At 42.8% G+C, this 18,798-nt stretch overlaps 1 protein-coding gene across 2 annotated transcripts in view; it reads right to left on the bottom strand.

Moving 5' to 3' along the window:
- Positions 1 to 9,060: 9,060 nt before the first annotated feature.
- htr1d (5-hydroxytryptamine (serotonin) receptor 1D, G protein-coupled) overlaps positions 9,061 to 18,798 on the bottom strand; it is a 31,731-nt gene continuing 21,993 nt past the window's right edge. Inside the window, exons 1-2 of one of the 2 annotated variants that reach the window (XM_010879625.5) lie at positions 17,469 to 17,533; positions 9,061 to 13,379 (exon numbers count right to left, since the gene is read on the bottom strand). In XM_010879625.5, the coding sequence (XP_010877927.1) occupies positions 11,227 to 12,402 (1,176 nt within the window). In that variant the 5' untranslated portion in view covers positions 12,403 to 13,379; positions 17,469 to 17,533 and the 3' untranslated portion in view covers positions 9,061 to 11,226. Of the gene's footprint in view, positions 13,380 to 17,468; positions 17,534 to 18,798 lie in introns of those variants that run through there. The other variant, XM_010879624.5, reaches the window with a different exon arrangement.

Below are 18,798 nucleotides of genomic sequence, written 5' to 3'. Positions count from 1 at the left end.
TAATGAGATGTAACCATCAGAGAGTTACAATTTACAGTTAATGGGCTTTTCAGGCATACTGTAAAACAAAACCGTCATCACATTTCTATGTTAATAGTCTCCTCAGTTAGTCAAGCATCACTTGCAATTATGGAAATTGGTACTAAGCAATTATTGCTTGCCCATGGTTTTAAAATTGTACGCATTCACAATCAACTGTGGGTAATTAAAGAATTGCATTGACACATGGGTATGTTTAAACCCAAGCATATGGAGGGGTTTACATCCCTAAATAGTTTTATATGATGGAAGAATTTCAATATTTCATTGATCACTTGGAATTTTCTTGAATAATTAAACATATCAGCTAAAGTCAATCACAATATAGTTCACACCTTAGTGAATACAGGCATCTGTGAAAAGAACATTGGTAGTGACTTCCCAGCTAGTATAGCAAAGAGGGCAACATCAAGTTTATTCAGTAGCTCTGATGATGCTGGGGTCAGAGGTCAAGCAGGTGGAAATTTGTCTGCCCAGCAGACTTTTAAAGTCATGGCCATCTCACCCCCTAAGCCCCTGCTCTTCAACCTACTTCTATAATTCATCCTCTTCCTCCTCTGCTGCAGTGCTTCAAACCGACTCCCTTTCCACAGGCACTGCATAATGCTTCCTCAATGCAAGTTGGATTTCATTACATTTCTGTCATTCATTGACGCTCTTATCAAGAATGACTTACAGCAGGAATCTAATTGACATGGTTGCAAGCACCAGGCTCTACCCACTGACCCAAACAGCACCAGGCTCTACCCACTGACCCAAACAGCACCACGCTCTACCCACTGACCCAAACAGCACCAGGCTCTACCCACTGACCCAAACAGCACCACGCTCTACCCACTGACCCAAACAGCACCATGCTCTACCCACTGACCCAAACAGGTCTGCTCATCCTATTTGCCTCCTGTTCTGGCTTCATACTTCAATAACTGGAGTTAAGAAAAGTCCCAAAATATGACACCTACAGCCGTGCTGATGCAGACATGTACAGCACAGGTCCTGTGTGAACCGCCAATAACCTCTGAGGAGTCCAAGTGAAAGTGTTCAACATAAAAACAATGTCAGATTTGGTTCCGTGTGCTTGGCGCTGTGAACGTTGCTTTATTACTATATATAATGTATAAGTTAGACTGAGGTAGAATACTTTCCAAAATAACATGACACATTTCCAGTATAAAGTTTTATACAGCCTAATATCATTTTCCATTTTCATTTAGTTTAATGTTTTATAATAGTTTTTATTACAGGATTACAGTGCAAGTTTCTTTCAATAAGAAAGTGCCTGGCTGACAAGAAAGAAATATCATTTCTTTGGGGAACAGTTGAGCAATGGCGCTTTGATATATTATGAACTATGTTCTTATATATTAAAATGTTTTTTCCCCTCAGAGCATCCCATGTGATAGTTACAAAATAAATGTACTTTTTTGGGTTGTTGACCTGGTGAAAGGTGAACTTCCATCCCACTTGGGCTGCAGGTTTTGCTCAAGTACCTTTATGAACCTCGTTTCATTCATTGTTCCTAAGCAGTGCCCCAATCCCTAAACATAAAGCCCCATGAAATGTGCTGCCACACCATTCTTTACAAAAACAATGGATTTCTTTGGGTGACATGCTGTGCTGGCTCTGCTGTGCTGTGCTGGCTCTGCTGTGCTGTGCTGGCTCTGCTGTGCTGTGCTGGCTCTGCGCCAAACTTAATGCTTTGCCTTTAGGCTAAAACGTTACATTTTAATTTTGTCAGAACACGAAACACTTTGTCACATGGCCAGGAATCTCCTGAAAGTTTATTTTGGGACGTATTTTAAACAGAATTTAAGGTGGGTTTTCTACGCCACCGTTCAGGACAGATTTGTCATAGGTTAGGAAAGTGCTTTCACATGCACACTTTGACCTGTCCTGACTGCCCATTTGATAAGAAGCTGAGAATAGAGAAAATCAATGACCTAGTTACCCAACGGGTTTTGAGGAGGAGAGAATTCAACGGTTTAAGAAAATGTGATTGAGATTCCCCAAAGGACAGAGGAGGCAAGCCTTTGACAGCTTGTCACATTTTAGACATTGCACAGGTGACTGAGTGACAAACCATGATATTACCATAATACCCACGAGCCCATCCTGAAACAACATATACCCTGCTACCTCCCGGGTCCAGAGATCTGAGAGGCGTTGTTCTTGCTGTGTAATGGGGAGGCCTCCACTCGAATCTCTAATAGGCTTGATGGAGTTTTTGCTAACACCTTAGAAAGATGCACTTTGAAATCAAAGGACTGATAAACATTCTTAGATTTCAGTTTTACAGATTTGTTCATGAAGGATTCCAACACTTTCACAATTTCTTCTCGTACTTGCATTGGGGAGAACAAGTATGTGATACACTGCCGCTTTTGCAGGATTTCCCACTTACAAAGCATGTAGAAGTCTGTAATTTTTTATCATAGGTACTCTTCAACTGTGAGTGACGGAATCTAAAACAAAAATCCAGAAAATCACATTGTATGATTTTTAAGTAATTAATTGGCATTTTATGACATCAAATGACAGGTTAATAAAAAGAAATGTGTGTGTTAACACATTAGCTTAAGATCTGATAAGAAAATGTGGTAATGCACCATAGATCATACAGTCATGTCAATTTACCATAAGGACCAGGAGGCAACCTGGAAAAAACATATATTCAACACTAACCTGCATTATAGTCATCTTGATTTAACACAGACTTTTCTGTGATGCCACCGGTTGTGTTGGAGCCAGTTTGCTGGATAGCAGCCATGAGCTACTATGGTTGTCCTGCAGGGCTCTGTCAATGGCTTGGCATTTAAAGGGTTCCTTTCCAGGTGTTTTCAATTAGTACTGAATACCATTCACTGGTGGATAACACTGACTTGACAAATATTATGATTACATCCCGTACATCAAGCAACCCAAATTAAATATTTATCCTTAATGATTGTGACTATTTTAAAACATGCACTGTAAATAGACTGATATCGGTTCAGTTTTGAGGCATAAAACATACCTAGCCTGCATATTGTCTGCTTTATGGTTTGAAGGGTTACTAAGGGTTACTAATATAATGCTATATTATACTATGTTTTTAACGATTATTTTAACCTAAAAGAGAGAGGCTCAGGGAAACGAGGCCCGGGTGTTTATTGAACTGAGGGGCCTCTGCTCTGCTAACAGCTCTGCCAGAGCTCACTCATGAGGTACACTGGGATTTCTCTTCACCTCAACATCTCCCTTCTCTCTTCTTCGTGGTCTTTGATTCCAGTGGGTGTGTTTCAAAATGCGTGTTCTTCCTGAAATGTGGAACTTCACTGTCATTTTTCAAGATTGATTTCAAACCTAAGAAGGGAAAATCGCATGTACGCTATTAAGTTTCCAGAAAGTTCTGTAACGTTTTTGGAAAGCTCTGGAAAACAAAGTACCTACCCAACATACCTTTTCAGGTATTTCCTTCACTGTTTACATTGCAAAATTGATCATCATTCATCATGGCAGAACACACAACACAATACCCAGAGTAAACAAAACATGCATTATTTTATTGGTGACACTGGATACATGCTTTTTAATTTAACCAAGTGGCTGGCTAGCATAACAATGAAGAGCCTAAAGCTTGCTGTTTCTCATGAATGGCCGCAACCAGCTGTGCTGACAAAGCAGTTTTCTGTCCACACAAACACAAGTATGTTTTTAATCTAACAGATTTAAAGGGATCTGCATTCTCCCACACAGTAAGCTCTCTTGGGGGTTCTTGAAATGTTGACTCTAGAATGAACAGAAGAACATGAAGTACGCGTTTTGAAACACAGCTCATCTTTCTGTCGCTCCCTGCTCCTCTTTCCATTTAACTGCAACATAATTAATATAATCTCCATTATAAGGCCCTTTACCTGGCTGTGTTAAGTAGCCAATGTTAAACTGAAGTGACTTGTATCACAGAATTACTGTGAAGGAAGAGATGGAAACATTTTAAAGCTTTTTGGGTTTACTTGTTAACTTTCCAACCAAGCATCTGATGAATAAAGATTTGCTTTCAGAGGACCATTTTGAACCATTCATGGAATTAATGCTAATGGACCAAAAAAGTGAACTATGAAAGGTCCAGTGGGAGAGAAACAAAATGTCAGTTATTGTAAACTTCTCCCCAGGTTCTACTGTGTAAAAAAATGCCACTGCTGGGACACGCCTCTCTACCGCTGGGACTCGCCTCTCTATTGCTGAGACACGCCTATCTGCCACTGGGACACGCCTCTCTACTGCTGAGACATGCCTCTCTACTGCTGAGACACGCCTCACTACTGCTGGGAATCGCTTGTGTTCATTCCAAGTAGCTGACATCCCCTGGTGAAGTCTGAGGTAAACTCAAGTACATGCAGGTTGCCTGCCTTTTTTATTTTACATTAAAACTTTCCCACCCTTTGTGGCAAAATGCTGTTTCATATGTAAGAAGCTTTTATTGTCTTTTTTTTTTATTGTGTAGCAATCAGAGTTTACCCAGCAATGTCTTTACCGCTACATCACTGACTGCACTATCTTTCAAATCAAAGTCTCTCATCACTGAAAATATTACTTTCAGACAAGGTGCCTTTGGGAAATCAATGGAAGCCTTAGTGTTACAAGGTTATCAGATTAGATTGTCTATTTCCAACTGCTAAGTAGAAAATATATGACAAACGCACACTCATTAACTGGATTGGAATGGGTGCTAGGTATAAAAGAAAATCAATAAAATGGGAAACACAGACCCTGCACACTGCCCTCCAATTTCGCATGTGATTTTGGGCCAAATAGCTCTTAGTGGGCTAGGGTCTTTTTGTCCCCTTTGACCTGATGTAGACAATGTGGTCGAAACATTGTCTCATAAATTCACATGGGAGCATAGAACGCAGTGGGTCTAATCCTCTCATGACACCCTTATAATTGTTATGTACGGATGAAAGGTATTATATGGAATCACATTGCACTTTCTATTAGAAATCCTCTTGGGAACTTAGTCAGAACTAATTGACCTACGGAGAGGAACGGAACAGAGATATCTCTCTTCTTACCACTTCGCCTCAGCTGGACAAAATCAGTTCTCGGGAAGTTTAATAGAGGCGCAATTTTCTTGTCCGACAAGAAGCACATAAAGAAGGCGCCGGCTGGCAGTAATGAGGCCTCCGATTAAAGGATATCACTTTTGTTGAAAACATTTATCTTTCGCCCCCCAAGCAATCGCAGCCTTCGTGTTCCAGATAAGGGAAGCGTGTGCACGCCAACATGCTAATGCATTCCATGGCCCTCCAGGCGTCCGCAGAGGAGAGGGACAGACCGGGGTCTGAGTGGGGGACCGGGGTAGACGTTAACACGGGGAGATCGAAAGAGACAAAAGACATGAGACGCGAGCGATTTACAGAGCGGGTAGACCCACCACAAGGGTAATTACAGGGACCGTGCACCAACTGAAATATCAGGAGCAGACATTTTCGGCGCATGTTGTGACTTGGCATGTTCATTTACGTGGGCCAAGGGGAGCAGCAGTGTGCTTTTGGACGCATTTGGTACATTTCTCTGTTCACCTCATTTGAATTATTCTGGCCTTTCGGGCAACTGCGTAATGTCTCCCATTTCAGTCGCCGGGCTGTTTGGGTTTCATTGTAGACCCATATTAAGCAGGGAGGTTATGGGCCTGACGGGTCCCCAGCAGGGGCTGTTACCTCAGGAGCTGTGTGCAGACGGGTGGCTTTGGATCATATAGTAGGTCAAAGACCATAAATGGAGGATGTGACGGTGTCTGTCTGTCCGTCAGTGCCCACCTGCCTGCCTCTTTGTACTACCGTAAAAACCCTGTCTAAAGGAACTATGTCTCTTGGTTACATGTCTAAGCATGTTGTTTCATCATTGTTGCTTCAGTGTTTCGTTTGAGGTGCTGTTGCTAATATTCCCCTCCCTGTTTTAAATTCAAGTTGATCAACCAGTCCTACGCATTTGACCCGACATAGAAAAAAAAGAAGCTTTCTTTGTGTCCTTGTCATGCATTTCTATTTTGCAATGTGTGTTTATGGCATGAAAACCTGTGATAACATGCTGTGTTTATCAGCTTAATCTAACACCAAAAGTATGGGAGAGATGTAACCTTTAGTTGAGGTATTTCTCTTCAGAGAAATGAAATCATTCTTAATTAACCATGGAATATTTTTCTCAAAACATTTAGTACTTGGTGCATCTTCCTGTTGCCACATTACAAGACTGGATCTTTTTTGATAAGGTTGATTTGGTGGGAGAACACAGAAAGCAATGGTTGATACCTAATTTAGTTACTAAGGACTTTCTTAAGAATAATTTACACTCAATTAAAGATTACATTTCTGTCATATTATGAATGTCTGTCATTAAGCTGATATCCTTGTTGTTGACCTCCTTGGATTCTGTTTAAGGGCCCACTTGCATTCACTGACCTGCTGGTCTTCTGATAATGCAGAAACATTGACTTGGTCCTCAAGGTCATGAACTCTTATCCTCTTCACCCACCATAACGAGATGGACAGGCCATTCTACACAATCAGGTTCCTTTCTAGGTTTCTTCCTGAGTTTGGACCCTACTAGTGGGGAGTTTTGGAAGCAAATGTGGGAGTTCGTGGGAGTGGCTCCAAAGACACTTGTGCCCCAGGGCCTCGTAGAATATAAATCTGTCCTTGTATATACAGGTGCATTGAAAAAAAAGGAATATTGTGGAAAAGTTTTTTTCCACAATTCAAATCAAAAAGTGGCACCTTCATATATTCTAGGTTCATTACACAAAGTGAAACATTTCAAGCCTTTTTTGTTTCCATCTTGATGATTATGGCTTACAGCTGGAAAAAAAAGAATTTACAATACAGAAATGTAGACCTGAGAGGAGTTCTAATCAGCTAATCAACACTGTGAGCCTTCAATCTCTCAGTCCGGTTCAGTACACACAACCACAATCATGGGAAAGAAGGCTGAATTGACAGTTGTCCAGAAGACACTCATTGACACCCTCCATGAGGAGGGAAAGCCACATGTCATTGCAGAAAGGGCTGGCTGTTCACAGAGTGCTGTATCAAAGCACATTCATGGAAAGTTGACTGGAAGGGAAAAGTGTGGTAGGAAAAGCTGCACAAGCAACAGGGATGACCGCAGCCTTGAGAGGATTGTCAAGCAAAGCCGATTCTAGAACTTGGGGGAGCTTCACAAGGAGTGGACTGAGGCTGGAGTCAGTGCATCAAGAGCCACCAAGCACAGACGTGTCCAGGAAATGGGCTACAAGTGTTGGATTCCTAGTGTCAGGCCACTCCTGAACCAGACCTGGGCGAAGGAGAAAAATAACTGGACTGTTGCTCAGTGGTCCAAAATCCTCTCTTCAGATGAAAGTAAACTTTGCATTTCATTTGGTCTAATAGTCTGGAGGAAGAGACACAGAATCCAAGTTGTTTGAGGTTGAGATACAGGATTTTTTTATTCCATGAGCCGTAATCATCAAGACTGACACAAAAAATGCTTGAAATGTTTCACTTTATGTGTAATGAATCTAGAATACATAAAGATTTTTACGGAAGAAAAGGAACTTTTCCACGATATTGTTTGAGATGCACCTGTATACAGTACAGGGCAACATCGACGTGCAGCCAAATATGCCCATAAGCATCTACTGACTGATGTGGTGACCAAATAGAACCTTGGCTTTCACCAAATTCACTTAATGATTTGTGTCATTCTGTGACTGTGTAGGTCCGTGGTTCCCAACCAGGGGTGCTAGGTCCCCTGGGGAAACTAGAACTGTCCACTAGGGGGCAGTTAACAAGATTCACGAGACCACAGTCCCCGGTACAACTGAACTATTAAACTGCCAGTTCAAGTCGTTGAGATGCTGAAATTTAAACACTGACTCCTTAAAAGAAAAAGATGCAAACCAACCCAGTGACCCATGGTGTGGGACAAGCAAATGTGTCAGGTGCTTATACATGTTTTGAACTAATGTCTTCATGCAGTGTTTTTCTCACAGCTTCACATATTAAATAAGATGGCTTGACGACGGTGGGAAACCTCCGGCTGTGTGGACCTGATGACCTGGCACCAAAAGGTACGATCTAATGTACAAGGCAGGCAAACATTACTTATTCATCTTTGCGTCCTACACAATTCTGGGTGCCTCTCATTTCACAGTTTATTTCAGTTAAAGCGAAAATAATCACAGAATGAAAGAAACAAGCGGTAATGTTGAAGGTTACCAGAAGGTTATTGATCATTGTTGAGAAATGGAATGTGGTGTCATCAGCATTATCATATTCCCATGGTTTGGCAGCGGCAGATTAAATTGGTTGTTTCTGCAGTAGCCCAGTGCTGTTGTAATCCCCCCCCCCATTCTGCTCATTCCAGACACTCTTTTTCTAGTGGTAGAAAATTTGTGTTTTCCTCATGCTGTTTTCTTGCTTCATAGCAGGATGTGTCAGGAGAAATCTAATGGAAGGTTCTGGAAAAAGTTTGCAGTGTAAAATATTCATGAATTTCCGTCAAGCATTTATTACATATCGATGCTGTCTGATGAGAACCTTGCAACTATGCCAATAAAAAAAAACTAATCGACAGTTGCCACTCCCAACAACGTTTTCTGACACTGCCATGACTACTCAAGAAAATAATCAACATAATTGCACTGTATGTTCTTTAATAAGAGCATTATTCAGAAATGTATAATTGTTTAGCATTTCCTTGGAAATGTTTGTTTTGGTCCATTATTTTCAGTCACGTAGCTAGACATTCCTGGTGTAAACGAGAGCAAAGGCATTAGTGGCAAACCCATGGAAAAGGGTTAGGAAAAATACGATCCCTTTAAAGTCCCCTAGCATACCTCTTTTTTTAAGATGTATATGAGCTGAACTATGACGTGGAAAAAGTGTTTCTCATGAAGAGTGGATTGTGTATGCAACTGAAACAGTTTTAAAATGATAGAATTACACATATCTGTATAGTTTTGAGAGACATAACCCTATTATTGATAGTAACAACACCCAGAACAGATTTTCGTGTTTTTATTAATGGCATTTGCAAATTATTTCCAACTCGCTGGTTGAGATATCTTTTAAGGTATGGAAAATGTTTTTCAGGCAGTGCTATATTCTGATCATGGGTGTCTTCTAACTGGGCTATCCCATCTCAGTCCTTGGTTAACACAAGCAGCGAAGTAACACCCTCCATCCAGGGAGGTTATGTGTAGGATGACCTTTTAGTTTCATATCAGAGACGATATCTGAAACCCTAATCTTCTACCAGAATGTGGCAACCAGCAGTTTACCACCACCATCAACATTTACTTCACCAGAATACCGCCCCTATTTGCAGTTTTAGTTTCTATTTAACTTGAATTAATTGGGACAAGTTTACAACCCCTGATGATTCTGGGAGGGGGAACCAATTGCTGGACAGCTAAACTGACAATGTTTATTGCTGTGTATTTTGTGAATGCGTTTCATTCAATTATCTACATGTGAACCACCTTGACATCCTGCTGCAACCTTCATTCAGCTCTTGACCGCAGGGCAGTAATCAAGCTGAGATTCCTAGTAGGATTCAAGCTACATAATTAGTCTGACCCTCTCAGTCAGATAATTGCATTGGTAATTCAGAGTTTTGCAGTTGAAAGGTTTAAATGTGTAATCTATCATTTGCACTTTTGCCTAGCTCTTATAGCAGGTCAACAGGAAAAGACAGTGTCATTGGCTAACAACTGTGACACTGTATCTGGTCCCGCCCTCCTCTTGGTTGGGTCTGGGTTGATCGTGGTTGGGTCTGGGTTTACATATTTAACCCTAGCAGGCACTCATGGTCAAACCTTGTAAAAAGCACATTGTTATCATGAAGTTTAGAGAGCAGCAAAGCAGGCAGAATTGATGGCAGTCACAGATGGCAGTGCATTAGGCTGCTTTGTGCTTTTACTTGAGCTGCAGTTTGACGCTCTAACGGATGTGGAGGACTCTTGAAGCTAATGGGCTGCAGCTAAACAGACTGCAGAACAACATCGGTTGTATCTGCGTGTTGTGTACCGGCCAGAAACGAGCAGACAAGAGACATCTGTTCAGTTTCTCTCTCACAATCGAGGCGCCAATGCTGACGACCCCTGGCGAGCTAGCGGGGGTTCTTCTGCCAACGTGACCCGTGCCAGTGCTCTATGCGCCCACGCCCATCTCTCAGAGGGATTTAGACCTTCTAACACGGTCCACTTTATCACCTTGTCTCTGGCATTTTCCGCCCCACTGAGTGCGCCCATGTGTGAGTCAGACGGCGTGTTTGTAGACATGGCGAGCTGTGGACAAAATGAACACTCCAATACAAACTGGGCTGTCAGAGAGTGATCTGAAAGGCATGTCAATGTTAGCCAAAGGTCACAGCTGTCATCGATGTTTCCCCGTTGTGCTAGTTGTGCCATTTCCTTATGTGAAAGAAAGGTTTGATGTATTATTGAATTTAGGTGGTTAAGCACCCGATTTCAGACTGGTAAATAATAGGTCCATGTTTTAGTGAAACTCCACACACACACACACACACACACACACACACACAGACACATTGTCATGCCTAAAGCAGTGTTCACCTCCTCGACATATAAACAAACACACTCATAGAGAAAGACAGGACTGAACCATTATATATTTCTCTACATATTATGCTGTACCACAAACGCGTTATGGGAGACGATCTCATGTACATGACATGTCGTGGCTTTTTTGTTCCAATGAGGTGTCTTCATCCACGGCTCATGATAATGTATGGATCAAATACCTCATTATCCTCAGGAGACTATATTCTCATTCTGCATACACTCCTTATTGATTTGGAACACATATCATCACTAATGAGTCTTATGAGCCAGGTCAGTTCTATCCCCACCGAACACCCACATTTACACTGAGCTCCGATGTCCCCTTCAGGAAACACATGCATAAATCTGTATTAAGGAAACATCTGAAGGAGCTATGGCTCTTCATGAGCTGCTCGATAAAGGTCTAATGTACAAGAAACATTTCCAGAGATGGAGCGTAATGAACACACACCACAGTACAATGTTAATATGACTGCAGGCCCTACATATATTCCTATAGTGGTGTTTGGTGAGAGGGGGAATTGGTCAGGGATTTATAATTGATTTACTTCATGTCCAGAGTATAGTACCATTCTCACATTTCCTCAGTAACATCGCTTTAGCTTGATGAGTTTGTGGAAGGCCAGTTTGAACTCGTCGTTGAAGACGGTGTAGATGACCGGATTGATGAGGGAGTTCAGGTAGCCGAGCCAGGTGAACACGTCAAACAGCACCGTGTGGAACCAGCAGTCCTTGCACACGGCCATCACCAGGGTGCACACGAAGAAGGGCAGCCAGCACACGATGAAGGCTCCCAGGATGATGCCCAGCGTCTTGGTGGCCTTCTTCTCCCGGGCAGCACACAGACGCTTCCTCTCCAACACGCTGTCAGCCAGCTTCACCTTCACGCTGCTGGTGAAGAGAGGCGACCCTGCACTGCCTCCTCCCCCGCCTCCCCCATTCACTGTCGCTCCTCCCTCTCCGAGATGCACGTGGCCCTCCTGGTTCGAGGCGGAGGAGTTGATGGAGCAGAGGGAGGAGCCGGCCGACGTCTTGATCAGCTGGGCCGTGGTGAAACGCTTGCCGCTCGACACCGGCGTCTTGAAGATGCGCGAGCGGGCGGCCACGTAGATCCGGCCGTACAGGATGACCAGGAGCACCGTGGGCACGTAGAACGCGCCAAAGGTGGAGTAGAGGGTGTAGAAGATCTGGTCTGTGTTCACCAGGCACTCCATCACCTCCTCGTTGGCCTTGGCCTGCCTCCAGAAGAGGGGCGGCATGGATATGGAGATGGAGATCACCCACACCACCGTGATCATCAGGCCGGCTCGGCGCATCGTCCGGCGCTTGGAGTATTCCAGGGCGTCGGTGATGGCCCAGTAGCGGTCCAGGGCGATGACGCACAGGTGCAGGATGGAGGCGGTGCAGAAGGTGATATCCGACGACAGCCAAATGTCGCAGACGATCTGCCCGAGGGACCACGTCTTGCTGACCGTGTACACGATGCTGACCGGCATGACCAGGATGGACACCAGCAGGTCCGTCACAGCCAGTGAGCCGATAAGGAAGTTGGCGGGCGTGTGAAGCTTACGCGTCAGGAAGATCGTTGCAATGACGAAGGCGTTGGACAGCACGGTGGCCAGGGTGACGACAGCCAGGACGGCCGACACAGAGACCTGGATCGCCAGGCGGGTGGACTCATCCCAGTGTTCCTCCATGAGTTCGGGAGCCTCTGTGATGTTGCTGAAGAGTGGATCTGCAGAGCTGTTGTCCTGATCCATCTTGCCGTGCCTCAGTAGCCCTTTGTTTCAGGCCCAGATCAAACACATCACGTCAGTGACCACGACCCACGGTTCCTCGGGTCTTCTTGACAAGGCAACGAGGGCTGCGTTGAAGGATATCCCTGTTGGTCTTCACGCGTGTTCGGGAGTCTTATTTCAGTCTTGGAGACACACTGGCTTCTCTGTTCATCTCCATGTTAATTGCCTCAAAAGGGCTCCATGTTAGAGCCATTAGTTAGTACTCGTACAATTCGAATGCAATACTAATGCCATTATTACAGACGCTGAGTCACTGTCCATTTCAGTACAGTTATATTATTTTGACACGGCAGTCTGGCTGAGGGCAGTCGACGCTAATTTGTATTCTGCTCTCATCTCGTCAAACTCTGCTTTCTCTCTCACCCATCTACGGTCTTATCTCAGCTCTGGCGGGGCCAAACACAACACCTCAGACCCTGACTTCTTATCAAGTGCTGCTTCCATGGTCTCCTCTATTTTCAATAACAGGCAGTGAGTAAAATCTACTCTCAAAGATAATGTCAATACACAGGCGAAATACGTCCTAATTCACTCTGAACCTGAGTTAACGCAGCTCGGGCTCAGTGCCTGTGCGGTCTGGTCTTGCTAACGCGGAGGGCATGTTATTAGTGTATCACGGGGGCGCATCAGCGAGGGGGAGAGTCCTTTCTCACCAGTCCAGTCATGGACGACAAGGCAATATCACTTCTTCATTCCATGATTTTGTCTGAGCCTTAGAAATGTTCCGCTCAATACGAGAGCAGCGTTGGCGGACCCTAGCAGGACAAAGCACAGCGGGTGTGGACATTGATTTTCGATGTGGGCCTGCTTTTCTCCGGTTAAAGCTTTGTTGGTCGGTTTCGCGTTTAGGCATGGGGTCCAGAGAAGGAATGGTGTGACACAGCTTCAGTCCTGGATCTACCTCCCATTAGTCCAGGCTTCTACTACAGCACGCGAACCTAAAAAGAGAAGAGAAAGTTTACCTCAGAAATACGTACAAGTCAGCAGTTCAAACTGTCAAGAATCACACCGACATAAATGTCCTTTACATTCAGTACAAGGGCATAAGAGTTCACAATGTATGGGCTCGACCTCTCATGCTATTTGGGATTAGCGGGACATCAGAATCACATCAGGATCACCTACTTTTCCTGGGGTGCACAAAAAAACCTAAAACAAATGACATGATTCAGAACAGGCAGGTATGGTACAAACCGGAATCTCGAAATGCCGGAAGGAACACACTCTCTCGCTCATTTTAGCTACACATGCTTCCCAACCGTCACAAAGACCTGCTAGAGTGAAGCCCCAACCCTGGAAGGTGATGGCTAGCTGCACTGTCCTTCACAAGCCCCAGGGGGCTAAACGGTGAGTGGGATTCAAGAGCTGGCGTCTCAGTGATGCAGCTAACTGCAGGGCAGTGACTTTATCACTGTGTAATATAGAGGCCCACTGGGTTTATTTTTGGAGGAGTAAACAATATTTTCATTTTATATCTCAAAACAAGTTCAGACCCTTTAAATCCTGATTAGAGAAAAAGACGAAATACATCGATCTTACTAATAAATCACAAGTCATTGCAATGACTCATCTGCATGGTTTTTGGCCAATGGTTGTAAAAGAGGCACTGTCGAGCCAAAAAGGCTCCCCGGAAATTTGTTTGCTAAGTTATGTGCCCCGTCCCATGTCATTATCTGTCCCATGTCATTATCTGTCCCATGTCATTATCTGTCCCATGTCATTATCTGTCCAATGTCATTATCTGTCCCATGTCATTATCTGTCCCATGTCATTATCTGTCCCATGTCATTATCTGTCCCATGTCATCAAAGCCACTCACTTTTAAATGTATAATTTCATGGCTAATTGAGGCATGATAGTGAATATACTTATAGATTATGCACATATAATCTTCATATTACACATTAAGCCCAAAATCGGAGGTTTAATAAATTGTTTTGTTAGTCCCAGACTATATCTTTAAGCACAAGTTGGAGAAGCTTTTGAGATATGGTAATATTCAATATAGGGTAACAGGCTTGGTCTAACAAGGTGGCATACACAAAGCATACACAATTTCTTGTTGTTTATTTCCAGAGAGCAGCTTTGAAGCATGACTGAAAAAAAGGAACAGACATTAGCTGATGAGCTGATTTAGTTCTGACAGTTTAATTAGAGAGTTGCTCCAGTGTTAGACCATTTCTTTTTTTTGACGCTCTTATAATTGTGTGAAAAAATAACAAGCAATTCTGATTTATTTGGAGAGCTTTCTGCCAGAAGCCAAGGTGTATCATAAATGTTTTTGCGGCTACTTGAAGGAAATCAGAGGATTATTTATAATTGTTTTCTAATGACTATTGATCATCTTCAAGGAGATGCCAGTGAGTCTCAGGAAGAACTTGGCTATCAAAATTCTGAAATGATCGGTAGATGTAGATTCAAGTCAATAAACACTCTAATACTCTAGGTTAAGCTGGTAATATGTTGTGATGTCCCATCAGCTGTGTCAGTATTTAATGTGCCACAGACTCACGTTGTCGGAGCACTTTTCCGATTAGTTTTTTCTATATAACAACCACCAAATAAGCAATACAGGACTAAACCCAGTTTTACACCAGCTACATCTTGTAATACCATAGACTTGTGTTTGAAACCAGATCAAACATTTAATGTGTGAATGTGCTTTTTTGCACACATCCATCCTGCATTTACAACTCATTCCACTTCCTTGAAATTACTGTTCCACTGATTCAATTGTGTGAAAATCCAACAAACTGTAAGAAATACAGAGGGGGTTCTTGCTATGCTTTATTGTTTGCTTCCCCAAGAAGTAACGACAAACACCACATTTTCCAGTATCATCAAAATCTTTACTCATGGTGTCCAAACTCTATTTCCTTACAATTGGACTGGACGTTCACATTCTCAGCGAAGTTGCCACCCTGAGATAAAGGAGGAAGAACAGAGTCTCGGGATTGAAGGGTCCATTGTGCCCGTTTGAAAGACAATCTTGGTAATGCAACTCCTTCATGATACATCTTAGAGACAAGTTGCTTTCTGCTCTTTTACATTACTTTGGCAAACTGAATAAAGCCATGTCTCACAGAAGCTGAGGTAGTGAACAGTGTGGAGTTGGATAGATGAGATTCCATTGTAATTCATTTAGTGCAGAGCTTTAAGGGCCAGACAGACTATAATACCCAATATCAACACTGACTGCAGAGGATTTAAAAGGCCTAGAGGGAAGATAATGTTGATGTGAGGAGTGGAGTGGAGTTCAGCTCTCAAGGTGCAATACATGGTTTCCATTTGATTGAGTTAGTGTGTTGGTCAGGCTTAACTAAGAGAAAGTAACGAGTCAGGTACTCCTCAATTGGGTGACAGTAACGCAGGTAACCTCATTATCACAAATTTTTACCAGCAGAAATAACAGTAAACAGTTCTCGGCCGTTTCATCGTACCACAAACATGAGGCTGGTTACATTCAGTCAAGATGGCATTTGACCTTCAGGCTTGTCAAGTCTACAGCTAGGCCAACTTCATAGGTCAAATGGAAACTAAAATGTAGAAAAGGTGAAGACCTAGATAACCCAGACGACCTAGATAACCTCTAAATAATCTCCCTTTTATAGCCAAGATCATTGAGAAGGTTGTCTTCAATCAATTTAGCAATTTTGTGAACTCAAGCGGTCTCTTATACAAATTTCAGTCAGGTTTCCGACCTCACCACAGTACTGAAACGGCCCAGATTAAAGTTTGAAATGATATACGCCTGAATACTGATTCTGATAAAATAACAGTTCTGGTTCTATTAGATCTCAGTGCAGCATTTGATACTGTAGATCATAGAACACTTATAGACAGGCTGGAAAATTGGGTAGGACTCTCCGGGACAGTCCTTGATTGGTTCAGATCTTATCTAAATGGCCGGAGTTACTTTGTCACCATTGATAATCATGAACCAAATTTTTCTACAATTAAACCAAGATAAATTAGATTATTGTGTTTGGCAACAAAAATAAAAGAACAAGTATTAGTAAAGAGCTGGATTCTCTGGCCCTTAAAACCAGGGATCAAGTGCGTAATCTTGGTGTTCTGATAGACTCAGACCTCACATTTAACAGTCATATCAAAGCATTCACCAAAACAGCATTCTATCATCAAAAAAATATAGCCAGAATCAAAGGCTTGGTGTCCCAAAAAGGCCAGGAGAAGCTCATCCATGCTTTTATCTCTAGTAGGGTTGACTAATGTAATGGCCTCTTAACTGAACTCCCCAAAAAGACTGTAAAACAACTGCAGCTCATTCAGAATGCTGCTGCTAGAATGTTAACCAGGACCAAGAGAACAGAGCACATCACTCCGGTTCTTAAATCTTTGCATTGGCTTCCAGTCAGGTACAGAATAGATTTCGAAGTGGTGCTTTTAGTTTATAAATCTCTGAATGTTTTAGGACCCCGAATACATTTCTGATATGTTTGAAGAATATAAACCGAGCAAAGCTCTTAGATCCATGAACACAGGTCAGCTAGTAGAGCCCAGAGTCCAAACTAAACATGGAGAAGCTGCGTTTAGCACTTATGCTATACAAAACCTGAATAAACTACCAGAAGATCTTAGACGTGCACCAAAATATACATTTTAAAATCCAGTTAAAAAACACTTCTCTTTTCATGTGCCTATGACTGAGCACTTAAACTTAACCACACTGTTAAGTCTTATAGCTTCCCACTTTTAATCTTTATATGTTTTCTTATTGTATTTTTTTTGATGTATTCATTCGCTTTGATGTTTTCATTTGAGTATTTGTTATTGTACTTTCATATATTTTTCTTTGTAAAGCACATTAAATTGCTTCGATGTATGAATTGTGCTATATAAATAAACTTGCTTGCTTGAATAAGAATTCCTTTGCGCACTAAAATGTCTGGTCATTTTAAGGGGTCCATATAAATGTACATATGTAGTTGCACTGTAACAATCTAAAACTGGGGTATACTGAATTTTATAATAAATGAATGATAAATGTCATAATTAATGGTTCTTACCATGGATGTGGCAAATGCTTGAAGTTCCAGGCAGGGAGAGATGCCAAGCAGATCCGAAGCTCTCCAATAAACTGTCTGGATTATAAACCACAAAATTTGCCTGCACCTGGGTGACTGGGCACTTCTACACCTATAAGCATTGCTCAATGCCTTATAAAGCATCTGACATCAGTATCAGGTGTTATAATCAACCAAGGACACAAGCTGCATCCTGTCAGACCCCAACACCCCCTCATACCACAGGCCACATTCCATAAAGCAGTTCTAGAAACACATGGGGGCTGTGTGGGCTATTGATGTGTCATACCAACTGATGCATTATACTAACAAACTAACTTAGCTCATCTCCAGCTCAGGAATACTTAGGAAGTTATCAAGAAACTAAAGTTTATAAACAAAAGGAATAAAAATAGCTGAAAACAACCAAACAATTACTAATGCACAAGATCTCTCTGGCTGTACAAGCATCCTCATGGCGCCTTGGCAACCCATAGATGTTCAAGACCTTTGAGCCACCAACATTTGAAAATTACAAACTTACATCCATCAAATTTAAAATAAAACTGTTTTGTTTTCTTGACTGACTGGACCTTTGGATCATGTATAGATCATACCACAATGAGGACATTACTGGTCTCCTGTCACAGTCCCTCCATGCCAGTTACCCTCTGAGGTCACAGTCCCACCATGCCAGTTCCCCTGTGATGTCACAGTCCCTCCATGCCAGTTCCCCTGTGATGTCACAGTCCCTCCATGCCAGTTCCCCTGTGATGTCACAGTCCCTTCATGCCAGTTTACCCTGTGATGTCACAGTCCCTCCATGCCAGTTCCTGTGTGATGTCACATTCCCTCCATGCCAGTTCCCGTGTGATGTCACAGTCCCTTCATGCCAGTTTACCCTGTGATGTCACAGTCCCTCCATGCCAGTTCCTGTGTGATGTCACATTCCCTCCATGCCAGTTCCCGTGTGATGTCACAGTCCCTCCATGCCAGTTACCCTGTGATGTCACAGTCCCTCCATGCCAGTTCCCCTGTGATGTCACAGTCCCTCCATGCCAGTTACCCTCTGAGGTCACAGTGACTCCACCCTAGAAGGTCCGTAATCTGCTGGTTTTCTTTTCTACCTCATCATTAGTGGCACCCTCCTGGTGTCCCAGGTCTAAATAAGTCCCTAATTAGCGGGTTTCAATGGCAAAAACAACAAGGAACAGGCTTTGAGGTCCAGATTTGAGTTTGATGGCTTCAGACCTTTCCCATGGATGTACCAAAACACTCAGGCTTTATAAAATACGTTATTCCCTCATAATAGAGAAAGTGGTTTGTGTGGGAG

Source organism: Esox lucius, chromosome 15 (assembly GCF_011004845.1).
Source record: "Esox lucius isolate fEsoLuc1 chromosome 15, fEsoLuc1.pri, whole genome shotgun sequence".
Lineage (NCBI taxonomy): Eukaryota > Metazoa > Chordata > Actinopteri > Esociformes > Esocidae > Esox > Esox lucius.
The sequence above is the reverse complement of the archived record's forward strand: the minus strand, read 5'-3'. Positions and strand labels throughout refer to the sequence as shown.